At 39.5% G+C, this 25570-nt stretch overlaps 1 protein-coding gene across 6 annotated transcripts in view; it reads left to right on the plus strand.

Moving 5' to 3' along the window:
* Positions 1 to 25570, plus strand: part of CCPG1 (cell cycle progression 1) — a 50980-nt gene that overhangs the window by 18105 nt on the left and 7305 nt on the right. For all 6 annotated transcript variants that reach the window (XM_017881351.1, XM_017881373.1, XM_017881382.1 and 3 more), the window contains 5 exons: positions 1577 to 1691; positions 8845 to 8921; positions 10115 to 10316; positions 15173 to 15424; positions 22272 to 22393. In XM_017881351.1, the coding sequence (XP_017736840.1) occupies positions 1577 to 1691; positions 8845 to 8921; positions 10115 to 10316; positions 15173 to 15424; positions 22272 to 22393 (768 nt within the window). The remainder of the gene's footprint in view (positions 1 to 1576; positions 1692 to 8844; positions 8922 to 10114; positions 10317 to 15172; positions 15425 to 22271; positions 22394 to 25570) is intronic.

Raw genomic sequence — 25570 nt, forward strand, 5'->3', positions numbered from 1 at the left:
ACAGGGCGAGACTCGGTCTAAAAAAAAAAAAAAAAAAGAAAACATTAACAGAAAAGACAAGTTTGCCTTTTCTGCATTAAAGTTTCAAAATTTAAAAGCAGCTATATCATTTGAGATTGAGATGATTTTCTTTTAAAATTTTCAGTGACTTTTCTATTTTTAACTTGTTTTCTTCAAAGGATTAGATCAACTCCCATAGCAACTTCTCTTTCAAGGATAATTAACAATACAGGAGCAAGGCAGCTATGGGAGTCTTACCTGTGAGTCTGCAGGGTGGAGTATCACAGCAGACCTCTCTGGCACTTAGTCAAGTATGTCATTGGGGTGTTCTGTACTGGACATTATGTCCCAGAGTAAATCACATTTGTACTTTTATCTCTCTTCTGTATCTGCTTTCCAGGATCTACTCTTTCTTGCTAATGTCTGTTACATGTGTTTCCTTTTCCTTTCCCGTTACCGCCATTCTGATTTGGGCCAGATTTGGTTTCCCCAGCAGTTACTAATCCAACTCTAACTTTGCTTTAGCCTCTACCATTCTCCTGCCACTATAGATGACCTCAGAGTGTTGCATTCAGAAATCTCTTTAGGGCTCATCTTAAACACTGCTTTTTCATGAATTCTTTTAATTTTTGCTGTCTTGAGTTATGTATATCAAGAGAATGCAGACCTTTCGATTGCGTGTGTCAGCAGACTATAGTGGGGACATAGGGAAAGAATCACCTTGGTCGTTAACTTTGTTTTGCTAGTTAAGACACAAAGAAAAATTGTATGATCCGCTATTATTAATGAAAAGACAGTCTGACATCAAAGTAGGAAAGATAACCTCAGAATAAAAAGATAGTCCAAAATTGTATAAGGAGAGTATTCATTAGCCCTGTAGGTTTATTAATCCATGTCATTAAAGCTTTAAACAGTTTTAGTTTATACTGCTATAATAAGTACTTATTTGCATATGGCTGTTTCTCTGAATATGTTGTAAGTTTGAATATGTTGTAAGTTTGAATTTTGGATTTGAATTTTTTTTTTTTTTTTTGAGATGGAGTTTTGCTCTTGTCACCCAGGCTGGAGCGCAATGATACAATCTTGGCTCAATGCAACCTCTGCCTCCCGGGTTCAAGCGATTCTCTTGCCTCACCCTCCTGAGTAGCTGGGATTACAGGCGCCTGCCACCTTGCCCAGCTATGATTTTGAATTTTTTATACCCCACAACACCTAACAAAGTGCCTTGTCTAGAGTAGTTCCATAAATGTTAAGCCGAAACAAATTATGACAGAAATAACTAAATTTAGACCCTTATTCTCTGGGATTCAAATTTATTGCTTGAGCTCATAAAATAGAGCATTCCACTTTTGGGCTGACCTGACTTAGAATTTAAACCTGAGACTCCATTCTGCCATTTTCCTGCCATGGGCCTTTGTGGATTAAATTGAACAAAAGCTTGTCTGATTAGATATTGTTCCCTTGGAGTATGGCAGCATCTGAGACTTTTAATAATGGAAGAAGCATTTACATGTAGTCAAATCTAGCTTTGAGGAGCTAATAGGCAAATAACTGAAAGATTATCACTTTTCCCTAGGGATCAGATACAGAAATGTTAAATTCTGTGCCAGCCGCTGACAGCTGTGAGCCCACCCTAGAATGTTCATCTTTAGAGCAAGAGGAACTTCAAGCATTGCAGATAGAGCAGGGAGGTAAGTTGTTCACAAATTCTGATTTTTTTTTTTTCTAGTAGAGTATATGAATGACATTATGAGTCTTGCCTTCTTTCCAGGTGGGTGGCTTTTCTGGCTAATCTAAGTGGTCATTGGAGGATTAGAACTTACAGTATAGGCCGGGCATGGTGGCTCACGCCTGTAATCCCAGCACTTTGGGAGGCCGAGGTGGACAGATCATTTGAGGTCAGGAGTTGAAGACCAGCCTGGCCAACATGGTGAAACCCTGTCTGTACTGAAAATACAAAAAAATTAGCCGGGTGTGGTGGCGGGCACCTGTAATCATAGCTACTCCGAAGGCTGAGGCAGGAGAATTGCTTGAACCTGGGAGGCGGAGGGTGCAGTGAGCCGAGATTGCGCCACTGCACTGCAGCGTGGGTGACAGAGCGATACTCCATCTCAAAAAAACAAAAAAAAAATCTTCAGTGTGGATTTAGTGAATGCCCACAGAACCCAGAGCCAACAGCCTGCCCCATGGGTTTATTTGCAGCTGTAGTATATTTTTGGGCTTTCAGATACACTTTGTTGCTACAGAGGTAACCAGTGACAAAAAAAAAGTGTTTCATGGTTTAACGTGAATTTGTTTGGTAGTTTCTATTACTTACAATTTGCTTGGTAGTTTGTATTTACTTGTCATTATTAAAGTTAAGAAAAAAATTATTCATTTATCACAAGAGATTTACTAATCTCTTTTCCAGTTATCATGTTATGGAGTTACAGACATACCTCTCATTTTATTCTGCTTTGCTTTATTGTACTTTGCATATACTGCATTTTTTACAGATTGAACGTTTGTGGCAACCCTGTGTTGAGCAAGTCTATTAATGCCATTTTTCCAATAGCATATGCTCACTTCATGTCTCTGTCACATTTTTATAATTACAATATTTCATTTATTTTTATTTTATTGAATTGAATTGAATTGACGGAGTTTCACTCTTATTTCCATGCTGGAGTGCAATGGTATGATCTCGGCTCACTGCAACCTCCACCTCTTGGGTTCAAGTGATCCTCCTGCCTCAGCCTCTCAGCTGGAATTACAGGCATGTGCCACCGTGCACAGCTAATTTTGTGTTTTTAATAGAGACGGGATTTCATCGTGTTGGTTAGCCTGGTCTTGAACTCCTGATCTCAGATGATCCACCCATGTCAGCTTCCCAAAGTGCTGGGATTATAGGCGTGAGCAACTGTGCCTGGCCTGTAATTGTCATATTTCAAATGTTTTCATTATTATTATATCTGTTACGGTGATCTGTGATCAGTGATCTTTGATGTTACTATTATAATTCCTTTGGGACACCATGAACTGTGCCTATGAAAGGCAGTGAACTTAATAAATGTGTGTGTTCTGACTGCTCTACTGACTTGCTGTTCCCCTATCTCTCTTCCTCTCCTTGAGCCTCCCTGTTTCTAGAGACACAACAATATTGAAATTAGGCCAATTAATAACCTACAGTGGCCTCCAGGTGTTCAGGTGAAAGGAAGAGTTGCGTGTCTGTCACTTCAAATCAAAAGCTAGAAATGATTAAGCTTATTTGAGGAAGGCATGTCGAAAGCTAAGTTGAAAGCTAAGTCTCTTGGGTTAGATAGTTAGCCAAGTTGTGATTGCAAAGGAAAAGCTCTTGAAGGAAATTAAAAGTCCTTAGTGAACACATGAATGATAGGGAAGCCATATAATCTTATTGTTGACGTGCAGAAAGTTTTAGTGGTCTTGGTAGAAGATTGAACCAGCCACAAAATTCCCTTAAGTCACAGCCTAATCCAGAACTAGGTCCTTCCTAACTCTCAAGTCTGTGAAGGCTGAGAATGGTTAAGAAGCTTTAGAAAGAAAGGCTGAAGCTAGCTGATGTTGATTCATGAGGTTTAAGGAAAGAAGCTATGTCCATAACATAAAAGTGCAAGGTGAAGTAGCAAGTGCTGATGTAGGAGGCGCATCAAGTTATCCAAGAGATCTAACTGAGATAATGGATGAAGGTGGCTACCCCAACCAGCAGATTTTCAGTGTAGATGAAACAGCCTTCTATTGGAAGAAGATGCCATCTAGGACTTTCCTAACTAGAGAGAAGTCAATATCTGCTTCTAGGCTTTAACGAACAAGCTCACTTTCTTGTTAGAGACAAATGTAGCTGGTGACTTTAAGTTGAAGCTAGTGTTCACTTACCATGCCTTGAGAAATCCTAGGGCCTTTAAAAAATATGCTACATCTACTCTGCCTGTGCTCTGTAAATGGAACAACAAAGCCTAGGTGACAGCCATGTGTTTACAACATGGTTTACTAAATACTTTAAGCTGAGTGTTGAGACCTGCTGCTCAGAACAAAAAGATTCCTTTCAAAATGCTAGACGTTGTATAGTAATACCTGGTCAGTCACCCAAGGGCTCTGATGGAGATGTACAAAGAGATTCATTTGCTTTGTTTCCTGCTAACACAACATCCAATCTGTAGTCCATGGATCAAAGACTAATTTTGACTTTTAGCTTGTATTATTTAATAAATGAATTTTATAAGGCTGTAGCTGCTGTAGATAGTGATTGCTCTGATGGATCTGGGCAATGTGTGTAAACTGAAAATTTTCAGGAAAGGATTCACCATTCTAGATGCCATTAAGAACAATTGTGATTTGTGGGAAAAGGTCAAAATATCAACATTAACAGGAGTTTGGAAGAAGTTGATTTCAACCGTCATGACTTTGAGTGGTTCAAGACTTTAATGGAAGAAGGAACTGCAGATGTGGTAGAAGTAGCAAGAGAACTGGAATTAGAAGTGGATCCTGGCCGGGTGTGGTGGCTCGTGCCTGTAATCCTGGCACTTTGGGAGGCCGAGGCGGGCAGATCATGAGGTCAAGAGATGGAGACCATCCTGGCTAACAGGGTGAAATCCCATCTCTACTAAAAATACAAACAATTAGCCGGGTGTGGTGGCAGGCGCCTGTAGTCCCAGCTACTCGGGAGGCTGAGGCAGTAGAATGACGTGAACCCGGGAGGCGGAGCTTGCAGGGAGCCGAGATCACACCACTGCACTCTAGCCTGGGCAACAGAGCGAGACTCCGTCTCAAAAAAAAGTGGATCCTGAAAATGTGATCCAGTTGCTGTAATCTCATGATAAACTTGAACAGATGAGGAGTTGCTTCTTATGGATGAGCAAAGAAAGTCGTTTCTTGAGATGCAATCTACTCTTGGTGAAGATGCTGTGAATATTGTTGAAATGACAGCAAAGGATTTAGAATATTACACAAACTTAGTTAATAAAGCAGTGGCAGGGTTTGAGAAGATTCACTCCAAGTTTCAAAGTTGTTCTGCTGTGGGCAGAGTGCTATCAAACAGCATTGCATGCTACAGAGAAATCTTTCATGAAAGAAGAGTCAATCCATGTGGGAAACTTCAGTGTTGTTATACTTTTAAGAAATTGCGATCGAGACCATCCTGGCTAACACGGTGAAACCCCATCTCTACTAAAAATACAAAAACAAAATTAGCGGGGTGTGGTGGCGGGCACCTGTTGTCCCAGCTGCTCGGGAGGCTGAGGCAGGAGAATGACGTGAACCCGGGAGGCGGAGCTTGCAGTGAGCGGAGATCATGCCACTGCACTCCAGCCTGGGCGACAGAGCGAGACTCCGTCTCAAAAAAAAAAACAAAAAGAAATTGCCCTAGTTACTCTAGCCTTCAGCAGCTACCACACTGGTCAGTCAGCAGCCATCACCTTTGAAGTAAGAGCCTCCACCAACAACAGTATTAAGATTCACTGAAGGCTCAGATGATCACTAGCACTTTTTAGCAATAATGTATTTTTAAGTGAAGGTATGTACAGTTTTTTAGACATGATGTGATTGCACACTTAATGGATTACAGTATAGTGTAAACCTAACTTTTACATGGACAGGGAAACCAAAAAATTCATGTGACTTGCTTTATTGCATTGGTTTGGAACTGAACTTGCAGTATATCTGAGATATGCCTGTACTCTGGTTCCAATTTGATAAAATGGAATTTGACTACTGTATTGCATCTGTATTATGTATACTTCCTGTGGGATTAGATGCACACATTATTTATATAGAGAAATAGGACTCCTGAACAATTGCTGCATACACTTATGTTCATATTTAAATTACCTCATTAACTTTTAAAAAATATTACAGTAAAATGCATACAGAACATTTCCCCTCAGGAGAAAAAAGTGGATGTGTCAAGTCCAGAAATAGAAGAGATTATACCTGTTACCTTTTTTAAGCCTACAAGTTGATTACTACTCTCATTTGAAAAGTGATTCTCAGCTTTTGTGTGTCAGAGATCCTTTTGAGAATCTGAAAGCTATGGACAGTTTCTTCCAAGAAATGCATTTACTTGAATATGTTAAAGAAAAGTTTCTTTTTTCTTTGAGACAGAGTCTCGCACTGTTACCCAGGCTGGAGTGCAGTGGCGTGATGATCTCAGCTCACTGCAACCTCTGCCTCCCAGGTTCAAGCCTCAATGTCCCGAGTAGCTTGGATTACGGGTGCCCGCCACCACGCCCAGTTAGGGTTTTTTTTTTTTTTTTTTTTTTTTTTTTGTAGAGATGGGGTTTCACCGTGTTGGCCAGTCTGGTCTTGAACTCCTGACCTCCTGATCAGTCTGCCTCGACCTCCCAAAGTGCTGGGATTACAGGTATGAGCAACTGTGCCTGGCCTAATTTTTTTTGTATTTTTAATAGAGACAGAGTTTCACTATGTTGGTCAGGCTGGTCTTGAACTCCTGACCTTGTAGTCTGCCCGCCTTGGCCTCCCAAAGTGCTGGGATTACAGGCATGAGCCACTGCGCCCGGCCCCAGTACCCCATCCCAGTACTGTGGCAGAATCGTACCTCCAAATTAATACATTTTCTATTGGGGCTATATAATGCTGAAAAATAATTTTTCCCCCCCTGTTCTTTATGGGACTTAAATTACATAAGAAATGCATGTTCATGATAGGGAAAAAAAATAGTAAGCAAAATAAATTTAAAATGGCCTATAATTCTTTTATCTTGAAATAATTACTGTTGATATTTGGTATACTTTGCTCATAAATATATTATTTTAACTTTTCTTAATATTTTATGCTCTTTTCTTTTTTTTTTTTTTTTTTGAACCTAAATTTCAATCTTTATTACCAAGACTACGTGCAATGGCATGATCTCGGCTCACTGCATCCTCCACCTCCTGGGTTCAAGTGATTCTCCTGCCTCAGCCTCTTGAGTAGCTGGGATTACAGGCGTGCACCACCACAGCTGGCTAATTTTTTGTATTTTGGTAGAAATGGGGTTTCACCATGTTAGCCAGGCTGGTCTCGAACTCCTGACCTCAGGCGATCCACCTGCATTGGCCTCCCAAAGTGCTGGGATTACAGGTGTGAGCCACTGTGCCCGGCCTTTATGCTCTTTTTCATTAAAAATATATTGTGAGGTCATCATTCTGTTTGCACATATTTTCTTTGAGGAGATTCTTATAAAGTATTTCTTCTGTAGTGACATTTAGTTTTTCTGTGTTTTGAGTTCTTTCTTTTTTAAAAAAATTGCTGGTAGAAATGGTCTCACTATGTTGCCCAGGCTGGTTTTGAACTCCTGGCTTTAAGTAATTCTCCCATGTGGGCCTACCAAAGTGCTGTGATTACATCATGAGCCACTGTGCCTGGGCTTCCCTCTCTCTGACTTTTTTTTGAGACGTGGTCACACTCTGTTTCCCAGGCTGGAATGCAGTGGCATGATCATGGCTCAGTGCAGCCTCAACTCCTAGGCTCAAGTAATCCTCCTGCCTTAGCCTTCTGAGTAGCTAGGACTATAGGCACATACCCCCATGCCCAAATAATTTTTTAATTTTTATTTTTGTAGAGACAGGGTCTTGCTGTGTTGCCCAGACTGGTCTTGAACTTGTAGGCTCAAGCAGTCGTCCAGCCTTGGCCTCCCAAAAGTGCTAGGGTTACAGGTATGAGTCACTGCACCCAGCCTGAGTCCTTGCTTTTTATAGTTGATGTTTTCTTGTAAAGCATTTAGACACACACACACACACACACACACACACACGTACATATACATAATATACTTTTATAAATCATAGTTTGAAGCCATGGTTTTTATTCTTACGGTAGCAGGCATTGACAGCCATTCGAATGGTCTTTAGGAACTTCGAATAAACTTTTAAGAATGCAGGAAATGTATCACTAGGTATCTAATGATAGATTTTTTCATATTAGGTATTAAGAAACACACTGGATCAAGTAATTTGGCAATGTAAGGTAGAGATTTATTTACTTAGTCCAGGTAGTTTTGATTTGAGTTCTTAATACATCTTGTGGCTGGGCACGGTGTCTCATGCCTGTAATCCCAGCACTCTGGGAGACCAAGGTGGGCAGATAGCTTGAGGTCTGGAGTTTGAGACCAGCCTGGGCAACATGGCGAAACCCCATCTCTACTAAAAATACAAAATTTAGCCGTGGCATATGCCTGTAATCCCAGTTGTTTAGGAGGCTGAGGCAGGAGAATCGCTTGAACCCAGGAGGCAGAGTTTGCAGTGACCCAAGATAATGCCATTGCGCTCCAGCCTGGGCAACAGATTTCCCAGACTCTGTCTCCAAAAAAAACCCAAAAGGCTTAAATAATTGCATTTTCTTATCTAAATTATCACCTGATAATTTCAAATAAATACAATTTATTAGCAACAGTGGAGTGACTTATATAATTGTATGTAACATTTCATTAAATCTACTCTAACATACTAGGAAGAAATTTTTTTTTTTTTAAAGGCAGAGTCTCGCTCTGTCGCCCAGGCTGGAGTGCAGTGGTGTTATCTCGGCTCACTGCGAGCTCCGCCTCCCTGGTTCATGTCATTCTCCTGCCTCAGACTCCTGAGTAGCTGGGACTACAGGCGCTTGCCACCACACCTGGCTAATTTTTTGTGTCTTTAGTAGAGATGGGGTTTCACCGTGTTAGCCAGGATGGTCTCGATCTCCTGACCTCGTGATCTGCCCGTCTTGGCCTCCCAAAGAGCTGGGATTACAGGCGTGAGCCACTGTGCCCGGCAGGAAGATATTTTTATCTACCCAGATTATATGTTGGCTGCAGAAAGTCTACAGAGAGTTTTAAATTAAGAAATAATTATATTGATCTTTGCTTTGTATCAGAAAGCAGCCAAAATAGCACAGTGCTTATAGAAGAAACTGCTTATCCAGCTTTGGAGGAAACCAGCTCAACAATTGAGGTAAACTTGTATTTTACTCTATGAATATATGGATATATGTTAAATAGTATCCTTAGAAGACTAATTAAAGCCTCTAATTCTATTTATGCATTCTATTCCTATTTTGAATTATAAGCAATTTTAACTTCTAAGTTAGATGTCTTAGAAGACATCTAAGCAAAGTAGTTTCTTGGTATTGTGTTAAAGATCTATCTTTTCACCTCTAATATAATTCTCTTTGGAAGTAGATTGCATTCTTGAATTATATTGAACAATTAAACAGTTAGGTTTCATGTCTAAAACGATGGTTCATTTTAAAATTTGGCAACAACCTAAGACTTGTCCTTGGGGGTTTTACCTGACTTCTATATAAAAGTAGATAGCTAGATGATCATTTTACATGGCGTTTTAGTCTGTTTGTACTGATCTGACAAAATACCTGAGACTGGATGATTTATAAAGAACAGAAATTTATTTCTCACAGTTACAGAGGCTGGGAAGTTTAAGATCAAAGTGTGGACAAGTTCAGTGTCTGCCGATGGCATGCTGTCTTGTTTCCAAATGGCATCTTGTTGCTACATCTCTAAGAGGAGATGAGCAAAAAAAGGCTGGATGCTGCATGAAGCCTGTTTTATAAAGACCTTAATCATATTCCCAGGGGTGATCCCTTATAACTCAGTCACCTCCTAAACTTCCCACTTCTTAGTACTATCACATTGGCGATTACATTCCAGCATAGGGATTTTTGGGGACACCTTCAGAGGCATTCAGTACAAGATACAGCTGTTGAAGTTTATTACATACATAACCCAAAAAGTTTAGTGAGTCTTTTTTGGGCTCCCCAGGGAGTCGTGCAGCCATTAGTGGCACAGTGTCTCTGGCAAACAGCTGTGCTCGAATAGACCCATGGAACTCGTGAGAGAAATGAACTCTTTTTTCTGTGGTTATTGAGGAGCAAAGGTGGGCTTCTCAGCTTCTGCAGCCCGCTAGGAGAACGCAGTGGTCTGATCTAATTCTGAGAGTTGTCAAGGGATCTGATAGTGTTCTCAAGCTATATGATGAGCCTACTATTGTGTAATTATTTACTAATGGTAGGGATCATATCTTTTATTTTAACTCAGATTACTATAATACTTAGCACTGTTGTATTCTAAGAAAATATAAGGCCCTTAAATGATTATTGATTTACCATCTCTAAAATTATGGTTCTTCAGGCAGAGGAAGAAAAGATACCCGAAGACGGTATCTATATTGGAACTGCCAGTGATGATTCTGATATTGTTACCCTTGAGCCACCTAAGTTAGAAGAAATTGGAAATCAAGAAGTTGTCATTGTTGAAGAAGCACAGAGTTCAGAAGACTTTAACATGGGCTCTTCCTCTAGCAGCCAGTATACTTTCTGTCAGCCAGAAACTGGTAAGAATACACTGATAAGAGACATAAAGACATGTACGACCACATTTTATATAAGGGCTTTTTTTCTGCCCCTAATAATTGAGTCTCTAGTTTTGAATATGTTTGGGTAAAACTCAAGACTATTTTGTGTGTGAAATCTATTAATACCCAGTGTTTTCCTAGACTGTTCTGGAGCATAGCAATCTTTTGCTATAACAGAACCATCTTTTGCCATTAAATAGAAGGCAAAATTGCTTCAGTGAGATTAGTTAAAATCACAAATGCTCCAAAATTCATTTGGTGCTTTTTAGATTGGGAGATTGGGGATGTTACTATTTTTGCTTGTAGTAGTATACATTTTGTATTATAGAAATAGTGAAAGAAAAATTCTTATTAAAGTCTCTTCAGATATATTCAATTATTAATCATGCAACAAACACTTATTGAGTACCTACCATATGCCAAACAGAGTTCAAGGTGCTGTCAATACAGCTAGTCTCCCAAAGCTCCTGACCTTCAGAGCTTTTGTTTTAGATTCTGTTATGAAAATGTCACTGGTGTAAGTCACAGTTTTAGTGTAATCAATACCCGTTGTACAGACAGACTCATTCAGAGATTAAAATGTGAGTTGCTTGATTTCTTTCCACTATGCTTCAGCTCAGTTTTAGCAGTGTGTATAATATCTTTTAATGTCATATAAGTATGTAAATATAAAGTTCCTGGAAATATCAGTTATTAACCCACAATTATAACAGGGTGAGTTATGGTAGAGACAACTTGAAATACTGCTAGTGATTGTAAAAGTTTCCTAGTTTGACAGAAAAACAGGAAACATGTAGTATCTATTTTAGATAATTTTTTTAGATTTTACCATTCTTTAATATTTACATTTGCCAACCAGAATCAGACAATATAATTTGTGTCATTCCAGTTTAGCTAATAAAATGTCAAGTAGAGATTCTTGGCTGGGCATAGTGGGTCACACCAGTAATTCCAGCACTTTGTGAGGCCGAGACAGGTGGATTACCTGAACCCAAGAGTTCGAGACCAGCCTGGGCAACATTGCGAGACCTCATCTCTACAAATAATAAAAAGCCAGGCATGATGGCGTGTGCCTGTGTTCCCAGCCACTTGGGAGGCTGAGGTGTGAGGATTGCTTGATCCTGGGAGGTTGAGGCTGCAGTGAGCTGAGATTGCGCCACTGCGCTCCAACCTGGGTGACAGAGCAGGACCCTGTTTCAAAAATAAAAAAAAAATAGAGATTCTTGGCTATCTCATTTAATGAGAAGTTATTTTCAGCTAGTATATCAATGGTTTGCCTATAAACATGAACTTGAAAACACTTTATCCAGCTATTTGAATATTCAGGTGACATTCTTGGTGGTCAGAGGAAAATTCAGCCTTTGTTAGAATAGTATTCATAGTATATTTATTTAGGGAGGGGTATTGTAATTGATTTTAGAATCCTTGTTGGTCATCAAATTTTATTATTTTTTTTAAACTCCAAAATTTGTGTTGTATTCAGGTAGTTTTTTTTTTTCCCTCCCTTCCTTATCTGCCTCTGGTTTAATTCGATAATGTTCATGGCCCAGAAAAGTTAAATTGAAGCTGGAGTATTACAGAATGGTCAGATATATAAGAAACTGACATAGACATAAAAGAAATTACTGTTGCCGGGCATGGTGGCTCATGCCTGTAATCCCAGCACCATCTCAAAAAAAGAAAGAAATTATATATTGTTAACTTTTTTCAAGAAGTTGCATACTTCTAAGCTCATTCTTCTTTTATCTTCTTTCTGAATTCTGACTTCTTGAGATTTTTGTAGACTGAGTTAAGAGGAGTATTTGATTAACTATCTTTTTACCCATTGTTATTCCTCCTAAAGATATTGTTTCAATAAACCAAATGTTTAAAGACGAAATTTTGGACTATACTGAAAACACTACATATAAACCAGTTGCCAAGAGTTTTTGTTTTGGGGCCGTGCACGTTGGCTCATACCTGTAATCCCTGCACTTTGGGAGGCTGAGGCAGGCAGATCACCTGAGGTAAGGAGTTTGAGACCAGCCTGACCAACATGGTGAAAACCCTTCTCTACCAAAAATACAAAAATTAGCCAGGTGCCTATAATTCCAGCTACTTGGGATTAACTGCCTGTGGTAGCGCGGGCCTGTAATCCCAACTACTCTGGAGGCTGAGGCAGGAGAATCTCTTGAACCCAGGAGGCGGAGGTTGCAGTGAGTCAAGATTGCACCATTGCACTCCAGCCTGGGCAATAGAGGGAGACTCCGTCACAAAAAAAAAAAAAAAAAGAGTTTTGTTTTCCCTTTTGGTTCGTTAATTTTGTGCTATAGCCATTGCTTAATTGTGTTTTTTCCTTTCCCTTTCTTCATCCTTAAAGATTTCAACTTCAGTTTTTTCTTCTCCTGACTTATATTCTTGTGGCAGTGTAGGTTTTGTTGGGTTAAGAACACTACCTGCTTCCTCTATATGAACTCTCCTGACAAAAAGCAAAGTTGGTAGTGTAGAGTTTGTATTGTGTATGTTTTAAGAAGGCATGATTATTACATTTTAATTTAGTACGATAGCAATGTTAAGTGATAATTAAGTATTTTAATTCTTTTTTTCTTTTAGTCTTTATAATATAGCTTTATGCATCTTTTTTTCCTGTTTATTCACAAAAGAAAGGTGGTGGGAGAAGCTGTGGAAGATTCCTGAGTGCATATGGGGATGGGATGATCAGCTGAAACACCATGTTCCTAGCCAACTCACTTTCCAAGGTGGTGTGACTAACTCTGACCAGCTTCTCTAGAGCTGAGTGTGCATAGTCACATTTACTATTTACTGAGTGCTTTCAAGATACCTGTTGTCATCTGTGATACTCTAAACAGGTGTTCAGAATCTCTTGTAAAGGCACTGGCCAAGCTTATTGCATGCCTTTGCATTGCTTGCATCTATGGGCCAAATTAAGCTTTTTTAAAAGAAGTTAAAAATCAAAATATTTTAGCTATTATATGTATGGGTTAAAAAAGTTGGAAGCATTAGATAAGGACATGAATATATTAATATGGGTTAGGCTGTTTTGTTAGAATATGTAATGAAGGCAATGTTAATGTAGAATTGAACATTTATTTAAAGAAGTTTCACAGATGGTTTGTTTCTACATTTACCTATCTTAATTTTATGTCAGAAAACCTGACTTAAATACGCTAACCATGATCATGAATGCCTTTGTATTATGTAATGCTTTGTTTAAGTCTTCCTTTCTTTCTCTTTGTCCAAGAAATATAACCTCACACCTGAGGCGACGGCATCTTTGAAAAACTAGTGATCAAGAATAACCAGATATACATGATGGGCATAAGGGTCATGACCAAAAAGATCTCTCAGTGGCATCTGTATCATTAAATATTAGGAATATTCATTCATTTCAGTAGTGCCTTCTGTCTTTGTGTTTATTGTTGTAAGTGTGAAAGTGAACTGAATACTCCATGATCCATCTCTGAAAAATATCGTCTAACCTAAATCACCAGCTTTCCTGTGGCATGGATATCCTGTCTTCTGAAGAACTGTTTCTGCTTTTCTGGAGCATGAATGTTTGTTGTTTTAGAGCTCTTTGTATTCAAGTTCATATTTTATCCTTCCTTTTAGTGCTTTTCCTCTAAGTAGCTTGTGGAAATTTTTCTGAGTAATCGAAGCTTCTGTGTCAACATACGGTTTGTTGATATATGGAACCGCGTTAAGAAATTAATGCGTTCGGAAAAAACGGAAGGTGATTTTTCCAGGGAATTTGTTTCCTGGACTTAGGATTTCTTGTGCAGATTTTTCCCACCAGTTTGCTTTTCTCTACTATTATTTTCATAAAGGAGCAGCACCAGAATAGTCCTTAATATCGGAGATAGCTGTTGTGTCACTTCCTCATGCTGACATATTTACTAGAGGGTAAAATTAATAACCTTCTAGTAAGAGTGGCAGTCGAAGGGAAGGACTCATCTGACTTCTGGAAACCTATGTTAAAATAGAGTGCTTTGAACCTTGATCGTGGGCTAATCAGGTTGGAAATGAAACTAGAGACCAGATGCACCCAAGGAAACTTTTGGTAGTTACTTTATAAGTCACAGGAAATGCTTGTGTACTTTCCTGTGTTCCTTAAACAGTTGCACTTAAATTACCTCTTTGAAACTGAATGAAGAGACGGAGAGTATTGTTTTCTCTTTCCAGAAATAATACTTGTTTATACCTGTAATAGCAATGAAATTTTGTTTCTTTTGAGACAGAGTTTGCTCTGTCTCCCAGTATGGAGTACAGTGGCAGGATCTTGGCTCACTGCAACCTCCACCTCCCGGGTTCAAGTGATTCTCCTGCCTCAGCCTCCCAAGTAACTGGGACTACGTAGGTGCACTATGACACCCGGTTAATTTTTGTATTTTTAGTAGAGAAGGGGTTTCGCCATGTTGGCCAGACTGATCTTGAACTCCTGACCTCAGGTGATCTGCCCACCTCAGCCTCCCAAAGTGCTGGGATTACAGGCATGAGCCACCGCTCCTGGCCAACAGTGAAACTTGAGGCTATGAGAATGAAGGATTATTCTAATAGTGTAAACTATAAGGCAAGGAGGGTTAAAAAAAAAACAGAGATAGGCTCTCAACGCACAAATGAATATGATGAACAGATTCTTGTGTATCACATTTGAAATGCTTTATGTTTTGGCTTTATGTAGATGAGTTGAAAACCTGTGTTTTGTTTATGTTGTTTGGTTTTGTTTTGGCTATCATGTAAAAGGCATGTAAGGGATGGCATTGATTATTCTAAATAATTTTTACTGGGAAACATTTCCAAGATTTTGAATAGCTAAATGTCAACTTTTTTCTTAATAGTATTTTCATCTCAGCCTAGTGACGATGAATCAAGTAGTGATGAAACCAGTAACCAGCCCAGTCCTGCCTTTAGACGACGCCGTGCTAGGAAGAAGACTGTTTCTACTTCAGAATCTGAAGACCGGCTAGTTGCTGAACAAGAAACCGAACCTTCTAAGGAGTTGAGTAAACGTCAGTTCAGTAGTGGTCTCAATAAGTGTGTTATACTTGCTTTGGTGATTGCAATCAGCATGGGATTTGGACATTTCTATGGTAAGTATTCAAAAATGTGTAACCTGATGGGATAGTGTAGAGGCACTTAAGAGTGAGGAATCCTGGGATGTGTTTTCGGTGCCATTATTAAATATATGGCCTTGAAAACTTGAAGCCTGTTTGAGCCTCAGTTTTCTCATTCGGGAAGTGGGTGCTGCCTATCTCACAAAGCTTTTTGGGTAGCAGTTATTAATAAATGTAAAGATAATAACGACATATATTTGTGACTCTTTTAAAGTTAAAAGATGGAAGATTAAAAATCTGAAATGCTCACCATGAGGGAAATCATTTACATTTAGAATAATAGTTCAACTAAGTTGAAGTGTAAGTTTATTAGGAAGATTATTTAAATCGCAGTTGAAATAGTTACATTTGAAATGTAGAAATAGTAAGTGTTCATTATTTCTACTTTGAGGTTTCATGTAAGTATCTTACTTTGTAACTTTCATTGTTGTTTCTATGATTAACATGAAGTGAGAGGTTTTCATCTTTATTCTTATACTTCGCTCTTTATTATGATTGATACTAGCCTTTAAATGCCTTTTGGGTGAGGAAGGTATTCCATTGGTGTTACTTTACTTTCTCATTTAGGAGCCTCACCCATTGAACCTCTCTTTTTTTTTTTTTTTTGGAGATGGAGTCCCACTCTGTCGCCCAGGCTGGAGTGCAGTGGCACGATCTTGGCTCACTGCAAACTCCACCCCCAGGGTTCTAGCAATTCTCCTACCTCAGCCTCCCGAGTAGCTGGGGTAACAGGCACCTGCCACCATGCCTGGATAATTGTTTTGTATTTGTAGTAGAGATGGGGTTTTGCCATGTTGGCCAGGCTGGTCTCAAACTTTTTTTTGTTTTGTTTTTTTGAGACGGAATCTCACTCTGTCGCCCAGGCTGGAGTCCAGTGGTGCGACCTCGGCTCACTGCAACCTCCACCTCTGGGTTCAAGCAATTCTCCTGCCTCAACCTCCTGAGTAGCTGGGATTACAGGTGCCCGCCACCATGCTTGGCTAATTGTTTTGCGTTTTTAGTAGAGATGGGGTTTCACCATCTTGGCCAGGCTGGTCTCGATCTCCTGACCTTGTGATGCACCTGCCTTGGCCTCCCAAAGTGCTGGGATTACAGGCATGAGCCACCGCGCCTGGCCAGTCTTGAACTCTTGATCTAAGGTGCTCCACCTGCCTCAGCCTCCCAAAGTGCTGGGATTACAGGCATGAGCCACCACGCCTGGCCTGAATCTCTTATTTAAGGTATGTATTTGTACAATGACTGGAATATTTGAAACCTGAACTTTGACTCTCTTTGCTGTATTGGAATTTGGGGTAGAGACACTTAAAAAGGAAATGTCTTAGATATTGTCAACTTCCCGAATTTTAGCTTGCTTTATATTAACTACTTTTAGATTTTTTTGCCTGCATAATCCACAGTCTAACTTTCATTTTGCTAGTTCCTTCGAAAATGTATTTCTTATGCAAAATTGAAGAATTACATGTATCCTATGTGGATTTGTGGAAAAGGTATATTATTCAACATAGCGTAATGTTAGAATAAACTTAATGAAGACAATACCTGTTTAAAGTCAGAGCTTGCAAGATGTGTTTCTTGTATTTATATTAATAAAAATATGTATTTAGATTTCTGATGGATACCTGCTTGAATTTAATACTGAGATACTATTATTTGTATCCTTTCTTGAAATTTGTTGTAATAAGATTTGATTGGAAATATATATTTACCTTTATAGACTAGCTGAAACAAATTAATCAGTATGTATTTGACTATGATTTTCCCTCCACAGGTAAACATGAGAGTAACAAAGGAGAAGATCTTATCTTAATATTTTTTTCTTCAAAACAAATTGGATAGTGATTTAAAGTGTTAATCCAAATTGCATTAAAACTTCACTATTTACATGACCTTTGAATATTTTGTAGAAAGATCATTTTACAGGAGTGCTTTCAAAATGAGAAGTTACTTCTCTGTTATGTAGGATTTTGGTTATTAGTAAAGTTTACCTTAATAGTTAATTAATAAAACATTGTCCTTTACTTCATATTAGCCTTTTCAGAATATGAAAAGCCTGGATAATATATTATGAAGTAGGCCTTATAGTAATGAGATTAGTTTAATTAACATACAAGACCTAACCTAAATGACTTTTCCAAATCACTACTTAAAAGACATCACTTTTGTTTTTGTGACGGAGTTTTGCTCTTGTTGCCCAGGCTGGAGTGCAGTGCATGATCTCAGCTCACTGCAACCTTCGCCTCCCAGGTTCAAGTGATTCTCCTGCTTCAGATCTCCTGAGTATCTAGGATTACAGACATGTGCCACCATGCCCAGCTAATTTTGTACTTTTAGTAGAGACAGGGTTTCTCCACGTTTGTCAGGCTGGTCTTGACCTCCCGGCCTCAGGTGATCTGCCCACCTCGGCCTCCCAAAGGGCTGGGATTACAGGTGTGAGCCACTGCACCTGGCAAGACATCACTTTTTTAAATTTTAGCACTGATCTCAACATTCTTTGGAGTTGATTTCAGAGCCATTTTGAACTTCCCATTCACCGTGAAGTCGGTCATTGCATCCCATAGTCATTCATTCACTTTATAATTTTATTTTATTTTTTTTTTGAGACAGAGTCTTGCTCTGTTGCCCAGGCTGGAGTGCAGTGATGCAATCTTGGCTCACTGCAACCTCCGTCTCCCAGGTTCAAGCGACTCACCTGTCTCAACCTCCCGAGTAGCTGTGATTATAGGCGCCCACCAGCATGCCTGGCTAATTTTTGTATTTTTAGTAGAGATGAGGTTTTGCCCTGTTGGCCAGGTTGATCTTGAACTCCTGACCTCAAGTGATCCGCCTGCCTCGGCCTCCCAAAGTGCTGGGATTATAGGCATGAGCCACTATGCCTGGCCCGCTTTATAATAATTTAACAATACCATACTACTAATTGAATCATTCTGCATTTGTCAGCCTTGGTGCCATATACATTTGAATTGGCAGATTTACACTGCAGGGAAGAGAAAGCTAGCATGACTGAGGATAGTGAAGCAGTATACTCCAGTGTACTCCATCTGAAAATGCTTTCCGAAGTGTTACTAAAAAGTTTCATGAATGAAGCAGTCTTTCTTCTTCTTATATTTACTTGTGACTATCAACATTCTAAATCATCAATGGAGTTCAATTGATTTGGTTTTCTCCTTGAGTTGCTTCAAGTATTGATAGACTACTTGGCTCTTCAGCAGACTATTATATAACAAGATATCTAGATGCTAAGTTATAGAGCACAGAATGAATTACAGCTCAAAGGATACACTTAATGAATTATCCCAGAGGTGGTAAGATTTTTTTTTTTTTTTAAATCAGTTCATTTATTTCAACCGATGTTTATTGGCTGGTAATATAATTGCTCCTTAAGGAGAAATGATTTGAACAGGAGAAGAGTTTAAAAAAATTTTTTTTTATATAGGAGATTTGTACTCCAAGATTCTTCTGTGCTGTAGTCAAAAGTGATGTGCCGTTAATGGACTCTGAATGTCCTTCAACACAATAGACATGGCCAAGGAAAATAAATCCAAAGAAAAGAAACCCGGGCAAGACTGTAGGTCTAAGAGGCATGGCCAAGGTGTTGAGTGTGAGTGTATGTAACAGACAAACTTCTGCATTTGGGGCTATTCTTGGAGTCACCTTGTTTTTTTGTTTTTTGTTTTTTCATTTAACATTAAATTTATTCATTCAGCAAATATTCATTGAGCTCCTACTGCATATCAGGGACTGGTGAAGAAATAGAGGTGGTAAGATTTAAGTTGTGTCTAATCATAGTGAGTTTATGATAGACTCAAGGAAGCTAGAACATTCCAGCAACAGAGAATCTGATAACCTGAGGAAGAAGTAATCTTGGGTTTGGGAGCAGTGAAAAGACTGCCCGGACTATAGCAGAGTAGGTATTTAGAAATAATGGAGTAGGTGGGGTGCTGTTATAGTCATCCCTTGATGTCCATGAGGGATGGGTTCCAGGAGGTACCCATACCAAAATCCATACATACTAAAGTCCCTTGACGGCGGACCTCACATACATGAAAAGTCACCTCTCCATATACCTGGAGTTTGCATCCTGCCATTGGATTTTGCATCCTGCCATGTAGTTCAAACTCACATTGCTCAAGGGTCAACTGTATATTGTAAAACATCTTGGAATTGATAGGAAAGTTTGATTTATTGAGTAACCTGCTATCAGGTTAGAGAAAAAGAGTGCCGGAACATTTTGCTGGTGTGGAAAAAGTGGTATGGGAAAATGTAGAACAGTCAGTTAGGTGTTCTGTAATCCAGATATTTGGTGAGGAGGACCTTGACAATTGGAATAACAGTGGGAATGGAATAAGGGACATTGAAGGAATAATGGAAAATAATGGCAGTTTATTAAATTGTAGAAAATGTGCTAGCTGCTTCACTTTTGGAGTTGGGGTTACTGGGGAAGTTTTGCCAGATGATAAATAGATGGTGAGCACAGTTTGGTTTGGTTTTACCCAAATTTGTTCTAGACAAATTTGGTTTGGGGCAGGTGTTGAGGTTTGATTCCCCCCACCGCCCCCCCCACCCTACAAAGAGGCCCCTACGCAGCTGGATGTGTTGGCTAGAAGCTCTGATGAGAAGTTAGGACTAGATCTGTAGATTGGAATAGGAGTGATAGCAAAATCTGACAGTGGTGCAACATGGTACAATAGTCAGCATTTGTAGACATGACTAGGCCAAAGATTGTATCTTGAGGATAATACTTTAGGCAGCCAAAGGTGCAGGAAAAACCCCCAAGTGATTAGTCAGTAATACTGTAAAAGGCCACATTAAGACAGCAATCAAGCATATGCTATATTATACTATCTTGAATTCAGACCTCAACACAGTTTTAGATTATTTTCCAGTGGGCAAAGGAATTAATCTTCTTAGCAGTTTGAAATAGAAATTGCAGAAGATTTCTGTTACTCTGGGAACCATAGATACATTTCCTTCAACATTTGAAAAAATCTGGGATTCTTCTGAGTAGTTTTGAAACAAGCTTGCCATGCTTCTATAAATTGGGAAATCTAAAGAGAGGAAATGAATTCTAACACAGAATATCATAGCTAGAATATGTAACAGTTATCTGTAAATTGGCAAAAGTTGTTTTAGTGTTTTCAAGATGTATTGAAGACATTTAAAATAATTTGTATAGCAGTAAGGGAAGAAATAGCGATCATCGCATCCTTTCTTTGTAAAATTCTATAGTATCTATACTCAGTAGATGTAATGTTAAGGTAGCTAACCACATTTTGCCTTATTTTTGATTTCGTGGTTTTCCCCCCCTTATACATGAAGCATGTGAACAGCATGCCTGAGTAAAGTAACATTTTGATTTTTAGGGTGAAAATATGAAGAATCCTAGTTGGTTTAAGATTCTTTTTTTGAGACAGAGTTTCGCTCTTGTTGCCCAGGCTGGAGTGCAGTGGCACGATCTTGGCTCACCACAACCTCTGCCTCCCGGGTTCAAGCGATTCTCCTGCCTCAGCCTCCCAAGTGGCTGGGATTACAGGCATGCGCCACCACGCCCTCACTAATTTTGTATTTTTAGTAGAGACAGGGTTTCTCCATGTTGGTCAGGCTGGTCTTGAACTCCTGACCTCAGGTGATCCATCTGCTTTGGCCTCCCAAAGTGCTGGGATTACAGGCGTGAGCTACCACGCCTGTCCGATTCTTTTATCACTGTTGGTAGAAGGACAGTGCTACTCCGGTACAGATTTAACCATTGCAGAATTCTTAACAAATTTGGCTTTGAGAATGGTGCACAGTCACCATCAGCCAATTATTTTCTGTGCTGTACTTTTTGGGCTTTGTTGTATCCTTTAGGCAAAATATTAAAAAAAAAAAAAAAAAAAGAGGTTTTCATTTTCCTTATTGATTTTATGACCTGTGAAAAAACACCAGGTCTGTTCATTTCTCTGTATAAAGGAGGCTGAAATACTTTTTGTACTTAAAGATAACCCCCAAAACAACAAAGCTGAGTGCCTTCAATATAGTAAGATAAGAGCATTACATACATGGTTTTCTTGGTTAGAGCCATATGGGCGGGCCTGTGTTTTTTAATACAAAGTATAGTGAACTGCTTAAATGTTCCTGGGTATATGTAAATAAATGTTTTTAAAAACTGGCCTACTTGGCCTTACTTATATTACGTAAATGTTCACCATCATCTGATGAATGATCATGGGCTTTCACTTACTTATCTTTAAAAAATTTTTTTTTATTTTTAGTAGAGACGGGGTTTCACCATGTTGACCAGGCGGGTCTTGAACTCCTGACCTCAAATGGTCCACCTGCCTTGGCTCCCAAAGTGCTGGGATTACAGGCGTGAGCCACTGTGCCCAGCCTCAGTTACTTATTCTTTATGTAATCAGAAATGCTGATACTCTGAATAAAATGATTGTTAAGATCATCATAGGTTATGGCCAGGCACAATGGCTCACACATGTAATCCCAGCACTTTGAGAAGCCAAGGTGGGTGGATCACTTGAGGCCAGGAGTTTGAGACCAGCCTGGCCAACATGGCAAAACCCTGTCTCTACAAAAAATTAGCGGGGCATGGTGGCGCTTGCCTATAGTCCCAGCTACTCGAGAAGCTGAGGCATGAGAATTGCTTGAACCCGGGGAGGCAGAGGTTGCAGTGAGCTGAGACCATACCAGCCTGGGCGACGGAGCGAGACTCTGTCTCAAAAAAAACCAAAAAAGATTACATAGCTTATATGCAGATTACCAGTGTTTAAAAATAAATAAAACATTGAATGATAATATTTATGTTACATACCCTTAATAAAAATATTTATTTTAGGCACAGTTCAGATTCAGAAGCGTCAACAGTTAGTCAGAAAGATACATGAAGATGAATTGAATGATATGAAGGATTATCTTTCCCAGTGTCAACAGGAACAAGAGTCTTTCATAGATTATAAGGTATGTACCACTAACAAATATTTAAAATAATTGTTAGTGATTATTGTGCTTATTAGTTAGAGCTTATTGTGCTTAGCAGTGCAGACTAGTAAATCAGTAATAATGCAGATCATTGTTGAATACGGGTACTTACTGTGGCCTAGTCAGTCATGAGTGCACCATATAGAGTATTTCTCTTATTCTCAAAACATGGGAATTAAGCAATTATTAACTTTTATAGGTGGGAAAGAGGTTTAGAAAGGTTAAGGGACTTTCCCAAGGTAGCAACTGGCAGAGCTAATTTGTTTTTGTTTGTTTGTTTATTTATTTGAGATGGAATCTTGGTCTCTTGCCCAGGCTAGAGTGCAGTGGTGCAGCCTCAGGTCACTGCAACTTCCACCTCCTGGGTTCAAGCAATTCTTGTGCCTTGGCCTCCCAAGTAGCTGGGATTACAGGTGTGCGCCACTACGCCCAGCTAGTTTTTTTGTATTTTGAGTAGAGACGGGGTTTCGCTATGTTAGCCAGGCTGGTCTCGAACTCCTGACCTCAGTCTACCCACCTCAGCCTCCTAAAGTGTTGGGATTACAGGTGTGAGCCATTGTGCCCGGCCACGGCCTTTTTTTGTTTTGTTTTGTTTTGGAGAGCTAATTTGATTCCAAGGATTTGACTTAAGAACTCTTATCCCTAGCTGCTATTTTATAGTTAACATCTTTTAAAAGTGACATTTTATATGTGTATATAGATATTTTTATTAGCATTATTTTCACAGAGTGAAGCAGACATTTTCAGTTGGCAGGAGGGAAAGAGGAGAGTTGTGGTTTTATAGCCTCTCTAAGATCTTCTCTTGATCTGGGACATAGCCATTCCTTTTCATTGTTTTTTTTTTTCATTCTGATGGAAGGGAGAGCATGTTATGTTTTTCTGCCTATAACTCATCTAGATCTTGTCTCACAAGACTGTACTGTCTGTTCTGTTATTCCCCAATACCCCTGGAGGTTTATGAGGATCAGCAAAATGGCTGGTCTTTATCTAGTTTTCCCTAGGAAGGATGTAGAGAGAAACTCAGGGTAGAAAAGTAAGCTGTGTCTGGGTGTGGTGACAACCTCCCAAATTCCCAAAGTTGGTGACTTTGGGAGGCCGAGGTGGGTGGATTGTTTGAGCCCAAGAGTTCAAGACCATCCTGGCCAACATGGTGAAACCGTGTCTCTACCAAAATACAAAAATTAGCCGGTTGTGGTGGCACATACCTGTAATCTCAGATTTTTGGAGGCTTAGTTAGGCACAAGAATTGTTTGAACCTGGGAGGCAGAGTTTACAGTGAGCTGAGATCATGCTGTTGCACTCTAGCCTGGGCCACAGAGGAAGACCGTGTCTCAAAAAAAAAAAAAAAAAAAAAGGGAAAAAAAAAAAGAAAGCTATTTTTTTTTCCTCCATTTTCCACCCCAATTCTCACACTTAATTTATGTATGCTTCCCTTACAGGTTGTATTTCTTGAAAAGGCAAAAATACTACTTTGTAACTAAATTGTATCTTTCAGGGAGGTACTTCTCCCATCCAAGTACTAACCAGGCCAGACCCTGCCTAGCTTCTGCCATCAGAGGAGATTGGGCGCATTCAGGGTGGTATGGCTGTAGACACAGGGAGGTACTTATGAAGTTAATTATAAATAGTTCAGTTTTTCCCATCTGTATTAGAAGATGCCATTTTCTTCACCACAATGTTTTCTGGTTCCATAGGATAACATTGGCTTTTGGAAAACTCACCACACATAAATCTCTAGAGAGAATTTGTAGTTTGGTTTGGGTTTGGATTTGTTTGTTTTTTTGAGATGGAGCCTTGCTGTGTGGCCCAGGCTGGAGTGCAGTGGGGTGATCTCAGCTCACTGGAACTTCTGTCTCCTGGGTTCAAGTGATTCTCCTGCCTCAGTCTCCCAAGTAGCTGGGATTACAGGCTCCCTCCACTATGCCCGGCTCATTTTTTGCATTTCAGTAGAGATGAGGTTTCATCATGTTGGCCAGGCTGGTTTTGAACTCCTGACCTCAGGTAATCTGCCTGCCTCAGCCTCCCAAAGTGCTGGGATTACAGGCGTGAGCCACTGCACTTAGCCTGTTTTTTGTTTGTTTGTTTGTTTTAAGAGGCAGAGTCTCATTCTTGTTGCCCAAGCTGGAGTGCAGTGGTGCGATCATGGCTTACTGCTGCCTCAACTTCCTGGGCTCAAGCAATCCTCCTGGCTTAGCCTCTCAAGTAGCTGGGACCACAAGCACATGCCACCATGTCCAACTTTGTTATTAAATTTTTCATAGAGATGGGGTCTCACTATGTCGCCCAGGCTATTCTGGAACTTCTGGGTTCAAGTGATCCTCCTGCCTTGGCCTCAAAATGCTGGGATTAAAGGATTGAGCCACTGTGCCCAGCTAGTGAGTCAGTTTTTGCAGATCTCTTGCTTCTAGCTGTTAAGTGTGGATCAGATAGATGTTGAAGCTCTTTGGAAGACCTGGTCAGGATCTGCTTATCACTACTTATGTCAACATCATATTTACTGCGTGAGGACTGCTGTACTCTTCTTTCATCCTGTGGCTTCCTGTGCTTGTGCATTTCAAGAGTATGCCACGCCAGTGTATCGGTCTCTTCTACTCCACAGTCCACTGCTTTTTGGGTAGAAGAAACTTCTTTTCTCTCATACAGGTAGAGCAGATGAAATGACTGTGATTAAATTTTAAATCTTTATTTGTTCTCTGAAGATTAATGAGCCAGAAGGTGAAGCAGTCATTTCAGATAGTTATTTTTCAAGTATAAAATAGTGTCATTCTCTTAAAGGACTTTTTTTTTTTTGCTTGTTTCTGAACCCAGGTAATTGACTGGTCTAACCATAACATTTGTGATAAATTAAGCCAAATTTAAGTATCATTTTGCAGATTTATACATAAGATATTTTTAACTGGATGGATAATGCTGTAAGAACCTGTTGAACCACATTAAGTTTTGACTGTTTTTGGTTAAATTTTGTTACTAGTGCATATGTTTGAAAGAAAATTCAAATCAGTCAAGGATACCCTTATCGAAGCAGTAAAATTCTATAAGCCGAATTGACCATGATTTCTACCACGGGTGCTGACTTTCAGTTATAGTAATCTATAGATTAATCTTCAGAGTTATATTAATTGTACAGATTACAGAACTGCTGTAATCTGGGTGACA

The sequence above is a fragment of the Rhinopithecus bieti genome, unplaced genomic scaffold (genome assembly GCF_001698545.2).
Source record: "Rhinopithecus bieti isolate Rb0 unplaced genomic scaffold, ASM169854v2 scaffold_1106, whole genome shotgun sequence".
Classification (NCBI taxonomy): domain Eukaryota; kingdom Metazoa; phylum Chordata; class Mammalia; order Primates; family Cercopithecidae; genus Rhinopithecus; species Rhinopithecus bieti.